The sequence below is a fragment of the Somniosus microcephalus genome, chromosome 2 (genome assembly GCF_052327205.1).
Source record: "Somniosus microcephalus isolate GS21.2 chromosome 2, FLI_Smic_1.0, whole genome shotgun sequence".
In the NCBI taxonomy this organism is placed as follows: domain Eukaryota; kingdom Metazoa; phylum Chordata; class Chondrichthyes; order Squaliformes; family Somniosidae; genus Somniosus; species Somniosus microcephalus.
In genome coordinates, this window is record NC_140988.1 from 11,954,354 (window position 1) to 11,975,568 (window position 21,215).

Here is a 21,215-nt window from a genome sequence, read left to right on the forward strand (position 1 = left end):
AGCTAGATGAAGCCTCGAAACAATACCTTACGATTAACACTCATAAAGGTCTCTATCAATACAACCGGCTGGTGTTCGGGGTAGCATCGGCTCCGGCTATTTGGCAAAGGGCAATGGATCAAGTCCTGCAAGGGATTCCAGGGACCCAGTGTTATTTGGACGACATCGTGATCACGGGCGAAAATGACAGTGATCACCTCGCCAACTTGGAGAAGGTGCTCACCAGATTAAAGGAGTATGGGCTACGAGCTAATCGCCACAATTGCGAGTTTTTCCAGAAACAGACCTCGTATTGTGGCCACGTCATCAATGAAGAGGGGTTACATAAGTCCCCTGAAAAGATTGAGGCAGTAGTCAAGGCTCCAGCACCGGAAAATGTGTCACAACTGAGGTCATTCCTCGGGCTGGTAAACTACTACCATAAGTTCTTACCAAATTTGTCCACGGTATTACACCTACTGAACACCCTACTGCAAACAGGGGTACCATGGAAGTGGAATGACGAGCGTAGACGAGCTTTCCGGAAGTGGAAAGAATTGATCACATCAAAAGAGGTGTTGGCCCATTTCAACCCAGCACTACCAATTCGTTTGGCATGTGATGCATCACCCTATGGTATTGGAGCGGTGTTGTCGCACAAATTCCCAGACGGGTTGGAGAGGCCAGTAGCCTTTGCGTCTCGGTCACTAACCTCAGCCGAGCGCAACTACGCCCAGATTGACAGGGAGGCCCTCAGCCTAGTATGGGGAGTAAAAAAATTCAACCACTATCTGCATGGGCAGAAGTTCACCTTGCTGACTGACCACCAGCCACTTGTCTCCATCTTTAATCCTAAGAAGGGCGTTCCAGTGATGACTGCACAACGGTTACAAAGATGGTCCCTGTTTCTCGGGCGAATCAATATGACATAGAATATAAAGGCACGAAACAGCATGGAAACGCTGATGGACTATCGTGCCTGCCACTGCCTACTGTGGAGGAAGCACCAGCAGTGGACCCTATCGAGATATTTTATTCGTCAATAATTGAACGATTGCCAGTAACGAACGCGGATATAGAGAAGGAGACCGGCAATGATCCGACGCTGTCTCGGGTATATGATTTGACGGTGAGGGGATGGCCAACACATGGTGACTCACTGTTGCCAGCATTCTCATCCAGAAGAGAACAGTTTTCTCCGGGTGCTCCGGTTTCCTCCCACAGTCCAAAGATGTGCGGGTTAGGTTGATTGGCTATGATAAATTGACCCTTAGTGTTAGGGGGATTAAATACGTGGGGTTACAGCGATAGGGTGGGATATGTGTTGGTGTAGGGGTTACGGGGATCGGGTGGGATATGTGTCGGTGCAGGCTCGATGGGCCGAAATGGCCTCTATCTGCACTGTGGGGTTTCTGTGATTCTGTGATTCTGTGACAGTGATGTGTGGATCCAGAGTGGTGATTCCACCCAAGTTACGGGAGAGAGTGCTAAATGAGCTACATGAAAGTCATCTGGGGGGAGTGAAAATGAAAAGCCTTGCTAGGGCTTATGTGTGGTGGCCGGGAATCGATCAACAAATCGAAGACCTAACCAAGAGCTGCTCAGGATGCCAGAAGGTCCAAAATGCACCACCACATGCCCCTCTACACCCATGGGAGTGGCCCTCCTCTCCATGGCAACGGGTGCATATTGATTTTGCTGGTCCATTCATGGACTCAATGTTCTTAATAGCAGTGGATGCTCATTCGAAGTGGCCTGAGGTGATAAAAATGTCCTCAACCACTACAGAGAAAACGATTGCAGTCCTACGGACCATATTTGCCAGAAACGGCTTGCCAGAGCAGATTTGCTCTGATAATGGACCACAGTTTGTGTCCGAAGAGTTTCGAAAATTTATGAGAAGGAATGGAGTAAGGCATTACACATCCGCCCCGTATCATCCAGCCACAAATGGATTGGCTGAGAGGTTCGTACAAACCTTTAAGAAGGCGATAAAGGCCATGTGCGACGATGAAATTCCACTGCAGCATAAGGTGGACAATTTCTTATTAGCCTACCGAAACGCGACACATGCAGTTACCAACCAGACCCCGGCCATGATGTTCTTTAACCGAAGGTTGAGATGTTGTCTGGACTTGCTCAGACCTAATGTGTGAAGAAATGTTGAGGATAAACAATTCCAGCACATCAATGAGAAGCCGACAAGGAGCTTCAATGTAGGACAACCAGTCTTGGCCCGTGACTACCGAACAGATAAATGGCAACCCGAAACGATATGCACAAGGCAGGGGCCATTAATGTACACAGTGGATGTCGGGGAGAACATTGTGAGACGCCACGTCGATCAGATCTTAGCGTCACAGGAACGAGTCAACCCCCTGTCTCGCGAACCGGGGAATGAATCTGACATACCGGTAGCATCTACCTCCGAACCAGTAGCCGTGGAACCCGATGAACTAACCAACAAAAAGGGGCCAGAATCGCCTCCACACCAAGAACAAGAACCTCAGGAAAGGTGCTATCCCGAAAGGATCAGGAAGCCGCCCCAAAGACCTAATCTATAAATGGACTATTGTTGTTTAATGTACATGTTAAAGTGTTAATTGTTATTTGAATATTATGGGTACTACTAATCTAAAAGGGGAGGAATTGTAGTGTATGTACCTTTAAGAGAGAACTACTTTTACAGCTCCTGTATACTGTAGTACCGGCAGTGACCACACCTGTATATAAGCCTTGCGCATGCCTCTGTACCCCCAGTCTTGAGACTACCCTACTCCAGTAAATACCTGTTGATTGTTAAGTTACAGCATCCGTGTGGTTATTGAAAAACATCATACTCTCAGAATCACGGATCTAACAGGTAAGGCCTCCTGTGCCAACGCCTGTTGGCCCTTCTCCGTCTGGCCATGACTGGCACTCTCTCACGGCATCTCTGAGCCCTTTGAATGCAATGCAATAAGCCAATGTTTCCACCCATTGCAGCCCCCATTATATGTGGCGAGTCAAGGCTATGGCACTGAAAGTTAAATCCAAGTGCAAAGCTCTGGCCTGAAGCCAGAAGTACCTGTGCGAGCGCTGCGTCAAACCAGAAAGCTCTCTCCCTTTGTCTCGCTCCAAATATCAGTCTCTCACAAAGAAGGAGTGGAACAAAATGGCTGCCACTTATAATGCAGGAGGAGTCCCCTTTAATTAGCGTCCCCCGTGCCCCGCAGCGACTGGGAACCGTTCCCCTCTGCCAGTCGCTGGGGGCGCCAGGCGCACAGAAGGGCGGCGCCACTGAAGTTCCGGTTTGGGGCGCACCAAGGGCGTTGCACCATGAAATGACGTCAGGATCTGCGCGCACAGCTGAGTGGGCGCTGCGGTTTTGCGCCGCCGCTAAATCTTGAGTGAAGTTCGCGAAAGGCGCAGATCGCGCCATGCCCGGGCGCTAGCCACTTAGCGCCCCACTTCTCCTCTTCCTAAGGCGCTAGCGGCTGGCGCTAACAACTGAATTTCTAGGCCCGGCACTTCTCCTCGGTGCCGGGCTCTTTTGCCGGCACTCGCGATCTTAGATCGCGCTGCAGCAGGCCCCTCCCCTTTAAGAAGGGGAGGAAGGCCTGCAGTACCGCAGTGCACCGTGCCGCAGCGTGTGGCGCTGCGGCACGTTGCGCTGCGAACTTCAGTTGCAGCGCCCCAAGATGGATGCGGGGCGCCTCGAGTAGCGCCGCGCTTCCGTTTGGGGTGCTCAAACTGAATTTCCGGCGGGCGCTCGTGACTCCTTTTGGGGCAGTACTTCCGGCGCCCTGGCGAGACTGGCGCCCCGCCGAATTTCTAGGCCTTAATGTTTTACAGTGTTTTTGGGGTGATCTCCATTCATATATTTGACAGGTCTATCTGTCAAGTGTATGAAGGGGGATTCCCTTCTTTGATTGGCTCCCCATGGCCCACGTGATCCCAGGGACGCTTGTGAACTGCCTGCGCCCCTGGGATACCTGGGCCCTCTGCGCATTTTGAGTTGGAGAGGCCCAGGAGCGGAAGTGTCTGGATCTCGGGAATCCTCAGGTAAGTCCGTAGATTTTTTCCAGATCGGACACAGGAAGCAGGATTGGAAAATATGGCCCTTTGTTTTTAGGGTTCCTAATGAACCAATAGCAAATGGCGAGGGAAAAATAAGTTGATTTATTTTGGTTGAAAATAACTTCAATTGCAGCAGCACTCAGGCTAGCTGACAAACTCTATCCTACAGACTGATTCACTTCCTGAATCTTGATCTAACTGGTTGCTTAATTGTAACATTGATCCAGAACTTTACACAGGTTAACATCAGTTTGAATGAATGGTTGAGTTTAATAAGGTTTACTAATCCACGATCTTTACAAGAGAGCGCTCTATTTGAGTTGACAAAGGTCCCTTATTTTTCAGTGAGTTCCTCTGATTATATCACTACAGCTTGGGAAAAATTTAAATACAACAATTTTAAAAATAAATGGTAACAGTCAGTTTCTAGATTGATTCCTGAGAGGAGAGAGTTGTCTTATGAGGAGAGATTGAGGAGATTGGGCTGATATTTTCTGGAGTTTAGAAGAATGAGAGGTAATCTCATTGAAACATAAGATTCTAGGGGGTATTCTAACAGGACTAGACAGACTAGATGCAGGAAGGATGTTCCCGATGGTCGGGGAGTCCAGAACCAGGGGTCACAGTCTATGGATAAGGGGTAAGCCATTTAGGACTGAGATGAGGAGGAATTTCTTCACCCAGAGAGTGGTGAACCTGTGGAATTCTCTGCCACAGAAGGCAGTAGAGGCCAATTCATTAAATATATTCAAGAAGGAGTTGGATATATTTCTTAAGGCTAAAGGGATCAAGGGATATGGGGAGAAAGCAGGGACAGGGTACTGAATTTGGATGATCAGCCAGGATCTCATTGAATGGCGGAGCAGGCTCGAGGGGCCGAATGGCCTACTCCTGCTCCTATCTTCTATGTTTCTATGTATTGACAGGGTAGATGCTGAGAGGTTGTTTCCCCCTGGCTGGAGAGTCTCGAACTAGGGGGTCACAGTCTCAGGATAAGGGGTCGGCAATTTAAGGCTGAGATGAGGAGGAATTTCTTCACTCAGAGTGTTGTGAATCTTTGAAATTCTCTATCCAGAGGGCTGTGGAGGCTCAATCGTTGAGTATATTAAAGGCTGAGATCAGTAGATTTTTGGACTCTAGAGGAATCAAGGGATATGGGGATCGGGTGGGAAAGTGGAGTTGAGGTTGAAGATCAGCCATGATCTTACTGAATGGCAGAGCAGGCTCGAGGGGCCGAATGGTGGAGCAGGCTCGAGGGGCCGTGTGGCCGACTCCTGCTCCCAATTCTTATGTCCAATAAAGTTAGAATGCCATACTCGACTGAAGATTCTAGAAATGCCAAGTATTATTGCTCTCACTTACTGCCTGGGATCAAGAAAATCCTCTTCTTTATGGACCTTGAAATGAACAGCATCACACGTGGACTAATTTACTTGGGAAGAAAATAGCAAGTTGCTATGATTGAAATGTTGGAACAGCTCCCCCATTTACTCTGATTTGCATGGGCTTTGACGTAATTTGCAAGAGGGATACTGGTCTGTAATATCAAGTGGTGATTCTGATCCCTTCTTATGGACAGGCACAATATTTGGTTCTGTCCACTTTGTTTGGACAAAAAGACTTGCATTTATACAGCTCCTTTCATGACCACCGGATGTCCCAAAGCGCTTGACAATGAAGTACTTTTGGAGTGTAGTCACTGTTGTAATGTAGGAAATGCGGCAGCCAATTTGCACACAGCAAGCTCCCACCAACAGCAATGTGATAATGACCAGACAATGTGTTTTTTTAGTGATGTTGGTTGAGAGATAAATATTGGCCAGGACACCGGGGAGAACTCCCCTGTTCTTCTTCGAAATAATGCCATGCGATCTTTTATGTCCACCTGAGAGGGCAGACGGGGCCTCGGTTTAACCTCTCATCCAAAAGACGGCACCTCCGACAGTGCAGCACTCCCTCAGCACTGCACCCGGTAGTGTCAGCCTAGATTTTTGTGCTCAAGTCTCTGGAGTGGGACTTGAACCTTCTGACTCAGAGGCGAACGTGCTACCAACTGAGCCATGGCTGACACTAATTGACGGGGAATGGTCTTACTAGACATGCCAGGGGCCATATTGTCGTTTGGTTACTGCTGACAACCTGCATTCTCTCTGCCGCCTCATTACATGCCCCCTCCCACCACCCCCACCCCCTGCACCCTGTCATATGGACTAGCTTACATTCTCTTGGGACTCCCACTGTTCACCGATGCCACTAGAGAGCAAAGGGATTCAGAAGCCCGATTGTGAGTCAGTTTCTGTTGCTGTCGGCATGTCAAAAAATCACACTTCCATTGGCAGGAACACAGCTCCTGGGTAACACCAATAGACATACTGGACCAGCTCAGGCAAGGTTAGAAGGGCTCCATCTGCCATATAACCTAACCTGGAACTGCTCAATGCTGATACCGTTTTCTTGTCCAACATTGTTCTTTCTCGTCTCGATTTTTGTTCGGCAAGAGTATTATGGGTTATGGAACCAAGGTGAGTAGATGGAGTTGAGATAAAGATCAACGGAACAGGCTGGAGGAGCTGAATGGCCTCCTCCTGCTCCTATGAGTGTAAAATGTACCTGGAAAAACTTGCTCTTTTGGCTTATTTTTCATTCACGTTGCCGATGCATTCTACAATACAGGAAACTTTTTTTTATCCGGCATGGACAGGGCCGACGTAGTGCCGGTTCATCAAAAATTCCGGATAACCGAAAGCTATAGTAAAAGATACGGAGCTGAGAGCTCCGTATAAAGCAACAAACCCTGTTGCTTAGCAACAAGTTCAGAACAATGGCCACAAGTTCCAAGCGTCTCTGTAGCTTAGCAACAGCTGCAGCCACACCCTTGCACAGCAACAGATGGAGGAAGGCAAGTAATAAAAGTTACCTGAACCTACTCCTAAATTTTGCCGGTTAACCGAGATTTCCGGTTATTTAGGTGCCGGTAAATCGAAAGTTTCCTGTAATATTCTCATTCTCTGATACACCAGACCCTCCGATGTCCATTAGTTACGGTTCACTTGTTAATAGAGGAGTATGCACGACGCTGCCTGCACACTGTACCTTTTGTTACGACACATCTTCTGGTAGACATCCTGAAGGCTCTGCTGAGGTCTGTTTGTTCTACACTCGGCTCTACCGAGTATTCAGAGATGCATTTCATTGTCAAATTAATCCATTTTCTTCTGTGAGGTGCCCCAAGCCTTCAGTGACAAGACTGTCAAATTGACAATGAAAGCTGACAACTGATGCTCAAAAGGTTAAATGGAAGGAAACAAATTTGAACAAGGGGGTTCACAGAAGTGAATCGTGCTTCAGCGCACCGAAACGCTACGTGGCAGAGGCGGGGTGGGGGGGGGGTTAAGTTCCTCTTTGTACACTGAAAGGGCATATGTAGTCCTTATGGTTCATGAGCAGATCCATGCATCCTCATTCATTGGAGTCGATTTTCACTTGGTGTTAAAATGGGGTCAGTAGCCTCACCGCCCCGTGAACTCCAACGAAAGCAGCCCCCGCCATTTTGAAAGGGGTTTACCGCCGGGCTCGCAAAGCGCCCACCTGTTTCAGGCACTAGGCCGCTTTAAATATGCAATTCGGGGTCCTAGGACCACGCAAGCCATATTAGTTTGGAAATGATTGGAGTGCGTGGTGTGCTGGCTGCGATCAGTCCCACGGGCGATGGAGCTGAAGAGGCTCGGCCAAAGGTAAGTTTGATATTTTTGTGGGACCTGGAGAAAGAAAAACTTGCATTTATGTAGCGCCTTTCACAATGTCAGGACATCCTAAAGTGCTTTACAGCCAATTAAGTACTTTTGAAGTGCAGTCACTGTTGTAATGTAGGAAATGCGGCAGCCAATTTGCGCACAGCAAGCTCCCACAAACAGCAATGTGATAATCTGCCTTAGTGATGTTGATTGAGGGATAAATATTGGCTAGGACACCGGGGATAACTCCATTGCTCATCAAAACAGGAGCCCTGGGATCTTTTACGTCCACCTGAGAGAGCAGACAGGGCCTCATCCAAAAGACAGACCCTCGGACAGCGCAGCGCTCCCTCAGCAACTGTACTGGGAGTGTCAGCCTAGATTTATTGAGTACAAGTGGGATTTGAACCCACCGTCTTCTGACTCAGCGGCAAGAGTGCTAGCAACTGAGCCACAGCTGACGCTGCTGCTGGAGGACTTCCTCTAGGCCCCACACAAAATAATATGAGGCACTGCTGCCCCAGAAGCATTCCCCCCGCCCCCCCCCCTCAACTCCTGTGATCGCGACCTCCTCCCGTACTTACTACCTTGCTTGTAGGCGGGGCGGTCAAATATTGGCCAACTGTGAACCAGAGGGCTGTGTCGAGGTGTCCGTTTGGCACCCAACAGCTCGCCGGCAGCCAATTTGCACACAGCAAGCTCCCACCAACAGCAATGTGATAATGACCAGACAATGTGTTTTTTTAGTGATGTTGGTTGAGAGATAAATATTGGCCAGGACACCGGGGAGAACTCCCCTGTTCTTCTTCGAAATAATGCCATGCGATCTTTTATGTCCACCTGAGAGGGCAGACGGGGCCTCGGTTTAACCTCTCATCCAAAAGACGGCACCTCCGACAGTGCAGCACTCCCTCAGCACTGCACCCGGTAGTGTCAGCCTAGATTTTTGTGCTCAAGTCTCTGGAGTGGGACTTGAACCTTCTGACTCAGAGGCGAACGTGCTACCAACTGAGCCATGGCTGACACTAATTGACGGGGAATGGTCTTACTAGACATGCCAGGGGCCATATTGTCGTTTGGTTACTGCTGACAACCTGCATTCTCTCTGCCGCCTCATTACATGCCCCCTCCCACCACCCCCACCCCCTGCACCCTGTCATATGGACTAGCTTACATTCTCTTGGGACTCCCACTGTTCACCGATGCCACTAGAGAGCAAAGGGATTCAGAAGCCCGATTGTGAGTCAGTTTCTGTTGCTGTCGGCATGTCAAAAAATCACACTTCCATTGGCAGGAACACAGCTCCTGGGTAACACCAATAGACATACTGGACCAGCTCAGGCAAGGTTAGAAGGGCTCCATCTGCCATATAACCTAACCTGGAACTGCTCAATGCTGATACCGTTTTCTTGTCCAACATTGTTCTTTCTCGTCTCGATTTTTGTTCGGCAAGAGTATTATGGGTTATGGAACCAAGGTGAGTAGATGGAGTTGAGATAAAGATCAACGGAACAGGCTGGAGGAGCTGAATGGCCTCCTCCTGCTCCTATGAGTGTAAAATGTACCTGGAAAAACTTGCTCTTTTGGCTTATTTTTCATTCACGTTGCCGATGCATTCTACAATACAGGAAACTTTTTTTTATCCGGCATGGACAGGGCCGACGTAGTGCCGGTTCATCAAAAATTCCGGATAACCGAAAGCTATAGTAAAAGATACGGAGCTGAGAGCTCCGTATAAAGCAACAAACCCTGTTGCTTAGCAACAAGTTCAGAACAATGGCCACAAGTTCCAAGCGTCTCTGTAGCTTAGCAACAGCTGCAGCCACACCCTTGCACAGCAACAGATGGAGGAAGGCAAGTAATAAAAGTTACCTGAACCTACTCCTAAATTTTGCCGGTTAACCGAGATTTCCGGTTATTTAGGTGCCGGTAAATCGAAAGTTTCCTGTAATATTCTCATTCTCTGATACACCAGACCCTCCGATGTCCATTAGTTACGGTTCACTTGTTAATAGAGGAGTATGCACGACGCTGCCTGCACACTGTACCTTTTGTTACGACACATCTTCTGGTAGACATCCTGAAGGCTCTGCTGAGGTCTGTTTGTTCTACACTCGGCTCTACCGAGTATTCAGAGATGCATTTCATTGTCAAATTAATCCATTTTCTTCTGTGAGGTGCCCCAAGCCTTCAGTGACAAGACTGTCAAATTGACAATGAAAGCTGACAACTGATGCTCAAAAGGTTAAATGGAAGGAAACAAATTTGAACAAGGGGGTTCACAGAAGTGAATCGTGCTTCAGCGCACCGAAACGCTACGTGGCAGAGGCGGGGTGGGGGGGGGGTTAAGTTCCTCTTTGTACACTGAAAGGGCATATGTAGTCCTTATGGTTCATGAGCAGATCCATGCATCCTCATTCATTGGAGTCGATTTTCACTTGGTGTTAAAATGGGGTCAGTAGCCTCACCGCCCCGTGAACTCCAACGAAAGCAGCCCCCGCCATTTTGAAAGGGGTTTACCGCCGGGCTCGCAAAGCGCCCACCTGTTTCAGGCACTAGGCCGCTTTAAATATGCAATTCGGGGTCCTAGGACCACGCAAGCCATATTAGTTTGGAAATGATTGGAGTGCGTGGTGTGCTGGCTGCGATCAGTCCCACGGGCGATGGAGCTGAAGAGGCTCGGCCAAAGGTAAGTTTGATATTTTTGTGGGACCTGGAGAAAGAAAAACTTGCATTTATGTAGCGCCTTTCACAATGTCAGGACATCCTAAAGTGCTTTACAGCCAATTAAGTACTTTTGAAGTGCAGTCACTGTTGTAATGTAGGAAATGCGGCAGCCAATTTGCGCACAGCAAGCTCCCACAAACAGCAATGTGATAATCTGCCTTAGTGATGTTGATTGAGGGATAAATATTGGCTAGGACACCGGGGATAACTCCATTGCTCATCAAAACAGGAGCCCTGGGATCTTTTACGTCCACCTGAGAGAGCAGACAGGGCCTCATCCAAAAGACAGACCCTCGGACAGCGCAGCGCTCCCTCAGCAACTGTACTGGGAGTGTCAGCCTAGATTTATTGAGTACAAGTGGGATTTGAACCCACCGTCTTCTGACTCAGCGGCAAGAGTGCTAGCAACTGAGCCACAGCTGACGCTGCTGCTGGAGGACTTCCTCTAGGCCCCACACAAAATAATATGAGGCACTGCTGCCCCAGAAGCATTCCCCCCGCCCCCCCCCCCTCAACTCCTGTGATCGCGACCTCCTCCCGTACTTACTACCTTGCTTGTAGGCGGGGCGGTCAAATATTGGCCAACTGTGAACCAGAGGGCTGTGTCGAGGTGTCCGTTTGGCACCCAACAGCTCGCCGGCCTGACGTATATGAGGGCACGGCCTTAAAATCGTGCCCGCGCGTACTGGAAACCGCGTGGTGCGCAAAAGTCAAACTAGACCCCCATTGTGTTTCCTGGGAGTATTGGATGTATTGCGGCTGAAACATATCTGAGCAGCGACACAGAATACACCTGCAGCAATGATGTTGAGTTACTTGTTAAGGCGAAAGTCTTGGACTCAATGAACTCAGACCTGAAATAATTGGCTGTTTTCTATAGCGTAAGGGCTAAGCTTTGAGTGATTTATGTTCATATTGCCTCAGGTAATAATTTGGTAGATCTGACACATGTAGAAGGCCCTGTGGTCAACTAACTATTCTGCTTTTTTGCTTATAAAATAATAAAAGCCCAAGTTAAAATAATTTGCAGGAGCGCTACTTGCTGCCCATTCCATACGGTTTATCACCAGTGGAAAAACCGTGTCTTAAAAGTCTTGCATCCAGTAAGCATTCGCTGCACTTCCTGTTTGCCGCATCTACTTCCTGTTGTCACACTGTTGCCGCCACACTTCCCTGATTGGCTCAAAGGAAAAACCAGCAGCAAATCAGAACTGAAGAGGCAGGTAACAGGCGAATCAAAAGTGAGGAAAGCAGCCAGGAAACTGCCAGTGAGGAACGACTGAGGATTTATCAAAGCAACCAATCGCGAATGACCAATCAAAAAGAAAAAAAAGTGAACCAATCAAATCACTTTATATATTTATAAAAAAACGTCATCGACCATTTTTTCTCAGTAATTGAGAATTCTAATGTCTATGGTAAGGTTGTAAACAAAACACAAACATAGGGGCCTAGAAATTCAGTCTGGACACTTTTGGGGCGCTAAAGTCGGGCGTTCGCTAAAGTTAGCGCCCGCCGGAAAGTGTAGGCCACATCGCCGAAATTCAGTAGAGTTGGCCAAGAGTTTGGCCGAGCGCTGAAACTGGCGTTGCAATGCTCTCTTCAGGCACTAAGCCAGCGATGCGGCCTGATAACGCCGAGGCCGGGCGCAGCGCAGGTGCGGTCATGTTTTGATTGACAGCAGACACCCTGACGCCGGCCAGCTCTTAAAGGGGGAAGGGTCGACTTTGACTGCTGCCACGCCCTGCATACTGGAGCCCTGCAGCTAGGCCTCAGCACTGCTGGTGGGCCAAAATAGCGCCTGGAGCCATGGAGAGGGCCCGTGAACGAGCGCAGCGCTTCTCAGAGCATGCTCTGACGGTGCTGATTAATGGTGTCGAAAACAAAAGAGAGATCTTGTGCCCGGACAGTGGCAAGAAGGCTCCCAGGAGCCAGTACAGGAAAGCCTGGAGGAAAATCGCCCGCAGGGTGTCATCCACCTGCGATGTCCCCAGGAGTGCTGACCAATGCCGCAAGAAGTACAACGACCTCACTCGGATGGTGAAGGTGAGTACCCTTTCCAGTGTCCTCCTCATCCTTGCATGTGCACCTCACATTATGGGCAAAGGGACCTCAAAGGACTAATGGGCAGCCCTCCTCCCGCAGCAATGGCACTGGCATGATCATCAATAGCACTTTCTGCACTTAACACACTGGCCAAGCTATTCGACCATGGGAGGCAGTGCACACAGCAACAGGGCACCACACTGGCCAAGCTATTCGACCATGGGAGGCAGTGCACACAGCAACAGGGCACCACACTGGCCAAGCTATTCGACCATGGGAGGCAGTGCACACAGCAACAGGGCACCACACTGGCCAAGCTATTCGACCATGGGAGGCAGTGCACACAGCAACAGGGCACCACACTGGCCAAGCTATTCGACCATGGGAGGCAGTGCACACAGCAACAGGGCACCACACTGTACTTAGAGGCCGTCCTTTCTCTTGCAGGCCAAGCTGGCGCGGAATTTGAGGAGCCAGTCTGTCACCGGTGGAGGCTGTCCCGAGTACCAGGCGCTCAGTGAGCTGGAGGAGAGCGTGGCTCGACTCATGCGTGCCCGGGTGACTGGCCCTGTTGCGATCGGAGATGCGGACCCTGTACTGGGACCCACTGGTAAGGACATGACCGGTTGGACCTCTGTCGTTGCCCTTGCGCTTCAGATCTACATCCTTTCGCACTGACCGACAAATGCGCATAATGCCACCACTCAGGCCTCCCTCGCTGATGCCCTGTCCTCACTCTAAAGCTACTCTTGTGCCTTCCTGCTTTCAGCTGCTGAGGAGGAGGTGGTCCCTGAAGCTCAGAGTGCCAGGCCCTTGGAGGAGGAGGACGACGAGGACCAGGAGGAAGGCGGCACATTGGGGGAACCCTCATCCGCGCCAGGGGATGGCAATGGAGGGGAGACGTCTGGCCTGCAGGAGAGCCAGGGGGAAGTGTTGCAGGGGAGGGCAGATCCTGGGCCCAGTGGGCTCGAGGCACGCGGGAAGGGTCTGGCAGCACGCCGGCCTTCTCCCCAGAGGGGGGAGGTGTTGCAGGGGAGGGCAGATCCTGGGCCCAGTGGGCTCGAGGCACGCGGGAAGGGTCGGCCAGCTCGGCGGCCTTCTCCCCAGAGGGCGAGTCCGCCCTCCAGTCCGGAGACGGTCCTCGCCCAGGAGGTGCGCCTCCTCAATGAGATGTCGGCGGCGTCTGAGCGGCGCCACCAGGAGTTCATGGGGGTTGTGCAACAGATGCCTCAGGCCATTGAGTCCCTGGCTCATAGTGTGGTCGCTTTCGGGGAATCACAGGCCAGGGGGGTCGAACAACTCGCGGCAGCGCATGACAGGGGTGCCCAGCAACTCGCGGCAGCCCAGGACGCGACTCGCGAGATGAGTGGTGCCGTCCAGACACTGGCAGAGCTGATGCGGGCACATACCAGGGCAGTTCGGGCACTCACTTCTGCCACACTCGCTGTGGCGCGGAAGCATCGCCAGGGCACCCGCCGCCCTGCTGCAGCACAGCGGTCTGGCCTCCACCAGATTGCTGCGCTTGCTGCACTGCCAGCCCGGCTGAGTGCCAGTGTCTCTGGCGAGCAGCGCGCGCCTGCCATCAGCCAGCTTGCCCCCATTGGTGCAGCCGACACTGCCACTCCCCCAGCCAAGGTGCGACGAGCTGCTGCTGAGACTGATGCTGGCCAGCCACAGCTGCAGCAGTCAGCAGCCGGCCCCTCCCGGGCCGGGCCTCGTCTAGGCCGACCCCCAAGGGCATCTGCCGACACACATTGTGGCCCTCATGAGCCTTCCCCCAGCCTTGCCACACCCGCAGGGCCCAGGTTGAGGCGGAGCAGCAGGTCGGGCAGGGGCCAGAGAAGCCTGTCTAAGGACTCGCCCTCTCGGCACACCCATTAGAGTGTGGTGATAGCGGTTTTTTTTATATTGGGGGGCTTGTGTTCTGGGGGGGCATTATTTTGGTAAGGCCGAGGATCAAGGCATTTTTTGTTTTTATGGGGGTGTTTGTGTTGTGTAGCGGGGGGCTTATTTTTGTAAGGCCGATGATGAAGGCCATTTGGATGGGCAAGTTTTGTTAGTCCTCCCCAGGTTTTGGGAGTGACAGATGTTTTTGACTGTTTTTTGGGGGTCTTGTCTGTTTTTCTGTTTCATGTGGGAAGGGCCCTGAGTTTGTGAAATAAAGCTTTTTATTTATTCAGCATGTCCACGTCTCAGGTTTCAAGTGGTTGTTGTGTTAACCGGCTGAGGGCTTGCGGTGCGGCTGCCTTCAGGTGCGTTCATTGCCACAGCCCATTCCCTGACAGGGGGCCTAGAAGTGTCGATCAATAAGCCCCCGGCGGACGGCCCTTGGACCTTGTGGCTCCCTCCTGGGCTGGTACTCCTCCTCCTCCTCCTCCTCCTCATGGTCCTCCTGCTCGTCCTCCTGAGGTGGTGGTGCAATGTCAGGTGGCAATGCCTGAGTCCTGCGGATAGCCAGGTTGTGCAGCATGCAGCACACGACGACGAACTGGGAGACTCTATCCGGCGAATACTGTAGAGATCCACCAGAATGATCCAGGCAGCGGAACCGTTGCTTGAGGATGCCTATCGTTTGCTCTATGATGTTCCTTGTGGCTTGATGGCTTTCGTTGTATGCCTCCTCCGCTGGGGTCCTGGGCGCGCGGAGCGGGGTCATGAGCCATGTACACAAAGGGTAGCCCTTGTCCCCGATAAGCCATCCCCTTGGTGGAGGCTGTGCCTCGAACATGTCAGCCACAGTAGTCTGGCGCAGGATAAATGCATCGTGGCTGCTTCCTGGGAAGCGGGCATTGACAGCTAGGATGCGCTGCCTGTGGTCACACACCAGCTGTACATTTAGGGAATGGTAGCCCTTCCGGTTGCGGTAATCCTCGGCATTGTGGATAGGTGCCCGCATAGCCACATGCGTGCAGTCAATGGCGCCCTGCACCATGGGGAAGCGCGCGATCCTGGCAAATCCGACTGCACGCTGCTCCTGCCTCTGTCGGGTCATGGGGAAGGAGGTGAATTGGTGTCTCCTCGCGAAAAGTGCATCGGTGACCTGCCGGATGCAGCGATGCGCGGCGAACTGGGAGATGTTCGCTATGTCCCCAGCAGCGGCTTGGAAGGAGCCGCTTGCATAAAAGTTCAGAGCCACCGTGACCTTCACTTCCACTGAGAGAGACGTCCTGCACATCAGCTGTGGACGCAGATCTCTGTGAAGCAGCTGGCAGATCTCTGCAACCACCTCCCTTCTGAAGCGCAGCCTCTTCACACAATGCGCCATAGTCATGGTGAGATAGGACACCTGCTGCCGGTATTGCCTGAGTGGGTAAGGCCTACGTTGCCGACGCCTGATGGCCCCTCTGCGTCTAGGCATGGCTGGCCCTCTCTCACAGCGTCTGCGAGCCCTTCGCACATAATGCTGCAACTGAGGGTTGGACCCCCATACAGCCCCCATAATAAAGTTGAAAACAATGAAATCAAATGAATCAAATGTCAAATCACTGGCCAGAAGCCAAAAATACCTCTCCTATGTTGTCCCAAATCAGTAAGCTCTGTCCCTTGGTCTCTGTCCAGAAATCCAAAGCAGTAAAGTCATTGCAGCAAAATGGCTGGGCTTTATAGGTCAGTGTAAGTGCCCTTTAATTAGCGCTCCCCGAGGCCCACAGGGCCTCTGTTGCGTTCCACTTCACAGTTCTTAGCAGCGCCACGCCCACATTGGGCGGGCGCCACTGAATTTCCGGTTTGGGGCGCACAAACAGCGTTGCACGACGAGATGACGTCATAAGCTGCGCGCGCAGCTGAGCGGGCGCAAACACTTTGCGCCGGCGCTAAATGTCAACTGAATTTGGGCGTTGGCGCAGATCGGCCTGCGCCCGGGCGCTAAGTGCCTAGCGCTGGAAATATACCCCTCTTATGGCGTTACCGGCTGGCGCAACCAACTGAATTTCTAGGCCAGGTTGTTTTCTAATTGAATTGTCTTTCAATACCTCAGTAAAGTTTTTATTTCAAGCCCTCGGCTTCTCCGAACAGCCCGAGAAGCTGAGCATGTTGTCTTGATTCTCAAAGCTGAAGGCAAATCCCGCAGTCCGAGCCCATGCAGTGAGGGCAAGTTCCCCGGGATGGATGAGTAGCATTTGGTCAGCCCAACCGCTGGAGTATTTCTCTTTATAGCTTCCAACCGTAGCTGTTTGGTTGTTTTTCAAAGAAAAGCCAGGGAACTAGGCTTAGAAATTCACCTCAGGCGGTGGCACTAAACGGGTGGTATCGGGTCCGCCGCCCGTTATACGCAGCACCTGATATTCAGTTCCATCGCAGTCAATAGAATTAAATATCAGGCTTTGCTTATAAGGGGCAGCGGACCTGATAGCACCCGTTTAGTGCCACCGCCCGCGACTAATTACTACCCCTTGTCTTAAAACTTTTCTGGTTAAAGTTTATGCTGAGTGACATTTTAAACAGAGATGCTGCGCTTGTGCATCTGAGGTGAAACTGAGGTATAAAACAGACCCACTTCAAATATGGCAGGCTACAGATTGGCCCCTCTCTTGCAGGTTTTGTATATTCAGTATATTGTATATTTTGTATATCAGCTCCGATGGACGGGTCACATTGTCCGCATGCCCGATACGAGACTCCCAAAACAAGCGCTCTACTCGGAGCTCCGGCACGGCAAGAGAGCCCCAGGTGGGCGGAGGAAACGCTTCAAGGACACCCTCAAAGCCTCCTTGAAAAAGTGCAACGTCCCCACCGACACCTGGGAATCCCTGGCCCAAGACCGCACAAAGTGGAGGAAGGCGCCGAACACCTCGAGTCTCTTCACCGGGAGCAAGCGGAAGTCAAGCGCAGGCAGCGGAAGGAGCGCACGTCAACCCAAGCACCCCACCCACCCGCCCCTTCAACCACCGTCTGCCCCACCTGTGACAGCGACTGTAGGTCCCACGTTGGACTCATCAGTCACCTGCGAACTCATTTTTAATGTGGAAGCAAGTCATCCTCGGTTCTGAGGGACTGCCTAAGGAAGGATATTTTCAAATTAATCTTGCATAAATTATGTAAAGCTATTTATTTTTCGGGGTGGCAAAGACAAATTGCGTCTCTGTCTGTAACGGTGTTTTGAAAAATGATTTGATTGCAAAGCTGGATGATGAATTTGAGTCGTTCTTTTAAAAATACACTTTTAAATAGAAGTTTTTCATTTGATGCCAAGCTCAGACAGGTGAGAAAGACAAACAGAGAGAGAGAGACCCCACAGCAATTTCTTCTTTTTAAAAAAAATTACATTTTGAGAACTTTTCAGGCAAATAAAAGACTCCAATTAGCACGGGTTGTTTTGTTGCTTGTGAGAAAATGCAAACGTTGTAATTAGTGACAATTGTGGGAGAGTGGTCCCGATTTTAACTCCAGGTGGATTCCCCCGCTCAGGCCCGAGTTAAAATTACAGTCGGGTCTCAATGATGTCATCGGGCTGCGACATGCATATGTAAAGAAGGACCCCGTTGGCTCTGGGCGCCTGTCCTCGCTGCCTGGCTCAGGAGAGCAGGTTAAAATGGCAGTTGTTGCGATCATGGCGGCTTTTGGACAGGTAAGTGCCGGGGGCGATTTTAACTGCCCCACCCGCCAGGTTTTGTGTGCAGTTTTGGTCACCTTATCTGAGGAAGGATGTTCTTGCCATGGAGGGAGTGCAGCGAAGATTCACCAGACTGATACCTGGGATGGCAGGAATGATGTATGAGGAGAGATTGGGTCGATTGGGCTTGTATTCGCTAGAGTTTAGAAGAATGAGAGGGGATCTCATTGAAACTTATAAAATTCTAACTGGACTAGACAGACTAGATGCAGGAAGGATGTTCCCGATGGCGGGGGGAGTCCAGAGCCAGGGGTCACAGTCTAAGGATAAGGGGTAAGCCATTTAGGACTGAGATGAGGAGGAATTTCTTCACCCAGAGAGTGGTGAACCTGTGGAATTCTCTACCACAGAAGGCAGCTGAGGCCAATTCATTAAATATATTCAAGAAGGAGTTAGGTATATTTCTTAAGGCTAAAGGGATCAAGGGATATGGGGAGAAAGCAGGGACAGGGTACTGAATTTGGTGATCAGCCATGATCTCACTAAATGGCGGAACAGGCTCGAGGGGCTGAATGGCCTATTCCTGCTCCTATCTTCTATGTTTCTATGTTTCTGCTGAGCGAGTACGGTTAAAATTACCCTCAAAGAGAGAGAAACGCATGCAGGATCCAATCACAAACAATGAATTTGGTGTTCGCAGAGAACCCTACAAACCAGTGTTTGCCAGATGTGGGCCCCTCACCCCCTTCTCTCCCCTCCTCCTAGTTCTGACAGATCCTTGGCATCCGCTAGTGAGCCAACGCAATATTCCATCCCCGAGTTCTGCCAAACCTCAGTTCGCTCCTCCACAGTTCTGTCAAACCTCAGGTTCCCCTTCCACAGAGGTGCGAGGCCACAGGGCCCTCCCCACCTTAGAGCTACCAAACCCCAAGAACCTTCACCCAGTGCTACCAAAGTACAGGACTGCCCCCTCAGTGCAGCCAAACCACAACCCCCCGCCCCCTCCCTAGTGCTGCTAAATACCAGATACCTACCAAGTTGTACATCTTGCACTCCATCCTGCTGTGCAGCCCCAGCTTTAAAATGGTAAAGGATAACAATTAAATGCATAGAGAAAGCAATGTATATAAAATAAAGACTACGCATTCATGATTTTCATAGAATAATGGACAGAGTTCAGGGAATTCAGTCCTTCCAACACTCACTAATCCAAAATATTACGGCATAAAAATGGAACTTGACTTATTGTCACTGTAAATCATTTGGCCCTCATGTTATGGCCCACCAACAACACTCCCTGGATATAAAATAGCACAGCCTCTGACTCGCTGTAATTACACCCTCCTCCCCAGTGGTGGCGCTGTGAGCTAGGCCACAGGATATCGGCCAACTTACATCTGAATGCGCATCCTGGAACCTCCGTTATCATAGAATCATAGAATGGTTACAGCACAGAAGGAGGCCATTCGGCCCGTCGAGCCCATGCCAGCTCTCTGCAAGAGCACTTCAACGAGTCCCACTACCCCCCCCCGCCCTTTCCCCATAGCCCTGCAATTTTTTTTCCTTCAGGTACTTATCCAATTCCCCTTTAAAAACCACGATTGAATCTGCCTCCACCACCCTTTCAGGCAGTGCATTCCAGATCCTAACCACTCGCTGCGTAAAAAAGTTTTTCCTCATGTCGCCTTAAATCTGTGTCCTCTGGTTCTCGACGCTTCTGCTGATGGGAACAGTTTCTCTCTCTACTCTGTCCAGACCCCTCATGATTTTGAATTTTAGAAGTTCTTATGTCAACATTTATAATGGAAACTCTTCAGGTAAACTTGTCACGCTGTAATTACACCCTCCTCTCCAGTGGTGGCGCTGCAATCATCCTAGTTTTGCATTCCCCAGCTCCTCTGCAGAGAAACTCCAAATGCTCCAACCAGCTCCACTTCTCTGCTTCTCAAATGGCTCAAATGTTTTATTATCATTAATTATAATTAATAATGTAAACTCAAAAGTATTATATAAAAATAAGGACAGAATACATGTCTTAAAAATGGGCACTGTGCCTGTGTACCCTGGTCTAATTATCCCCCACCCTCTCTCCCCATTTCACTGCACTTGATCTCAACTCCGCATGTGCAGCACCACAGGAGATCCACTCGCGACTGTACACTTATTATATCATTTTTGAGTAATGTCTGTGAAATCTTCAAGTTTAGTTTGTCACGATAATATAATTTGGAGATTTCTCCCCACTCATATTACCTCGATCTCGATTTTAAAATTCTCATCCTGGTCTTCAAATCCCTCCGTGGCCTCGCCCCTCCCTATCTCTGTAACCTCCTCCAACCCCACAACATTCCGAGATCTCTGCGCTCCTCCAATTCTGGCCTCTTGCGCATCCCCAATTTCCATTGCTCCACCATTGGCGGCCGTGCCTTCAGCTGCCTGGGCCCTAAGCTCTGGAATTCCCTCCCTAAACCTCTCCGCCTCTCTCTCTTCCTCTAAGACGCACCTTAAAACCTACCTCTTTGACCAAACTTTTGGTCACCTGTCCTAATATCTCCTTATCGGTGTAAAATTTTGTTTGATAATCGCTCCCGTGAAGCGCCTTGGGACTTTTTACTGCGTTAAAGGCGCTGTATAAATGCAAGTTGTTGTTGTTGTTGCTGATTTTATTATTTGGCAGCCAGCACCCTGAGTGCCGTGCAGCTATATACCTCTGTGATCTTGAACCTGCACATACTAAGTCCTCAGGTGATTGGCAGTGGATATTTCACGCGGGTGCGGAGTGGCGTCAAGTCTGCCACTCGTCACAGAGACATTACGTGATGATGAGTGCAGAATTTTACCTCTTTCGAGGGGGCACGGGATCCTTTCCGTCTGTTCCACCAGTTTTCCACGATGGCTATGAGGCAGGCCAGTATGATCCCGGCCGCCAGGATGCAGAAGACGCCTGCAAAGCTGGCCAGGTCGAGGGCGCTGCCCTTCTGCTGTGCTCGGGATGAGGAGTAGATGTCACACTGGGCCGTCTTTGGCCACCACTTGTGCTTCAGAATGTCAAGATCTCCGTGTTGCAGAAGCTCCAGGATCCTTGAGTTAAAGAAGAAAGATGAACATTGTAAACATTG

The 21,215-nt window shown here is 50.5% G+C and overlaps 1 protein-coding gene across 1 annotated transcript in view; it reads right to left on the reverse strand.

The window, feature by feature from the left end:
• LOC147122548 (glutamate receptor ionotropic, delta-2-like) overlaps positions 1-21,215 on the reverse strand; it is a 1,303,876-nt gene that overhangs the window by 26,251 nt on the left and 1,256,410 nt on the right. The window contains 2 exon segments of the mRNA XM_086006579.1: positions 19,131-19,172; positions 20,937-21,177. Coding sequence (XP_085862705.1) covers positions 19,131-19,172; positions 20,937-21,177 — 283 coding nt within the window.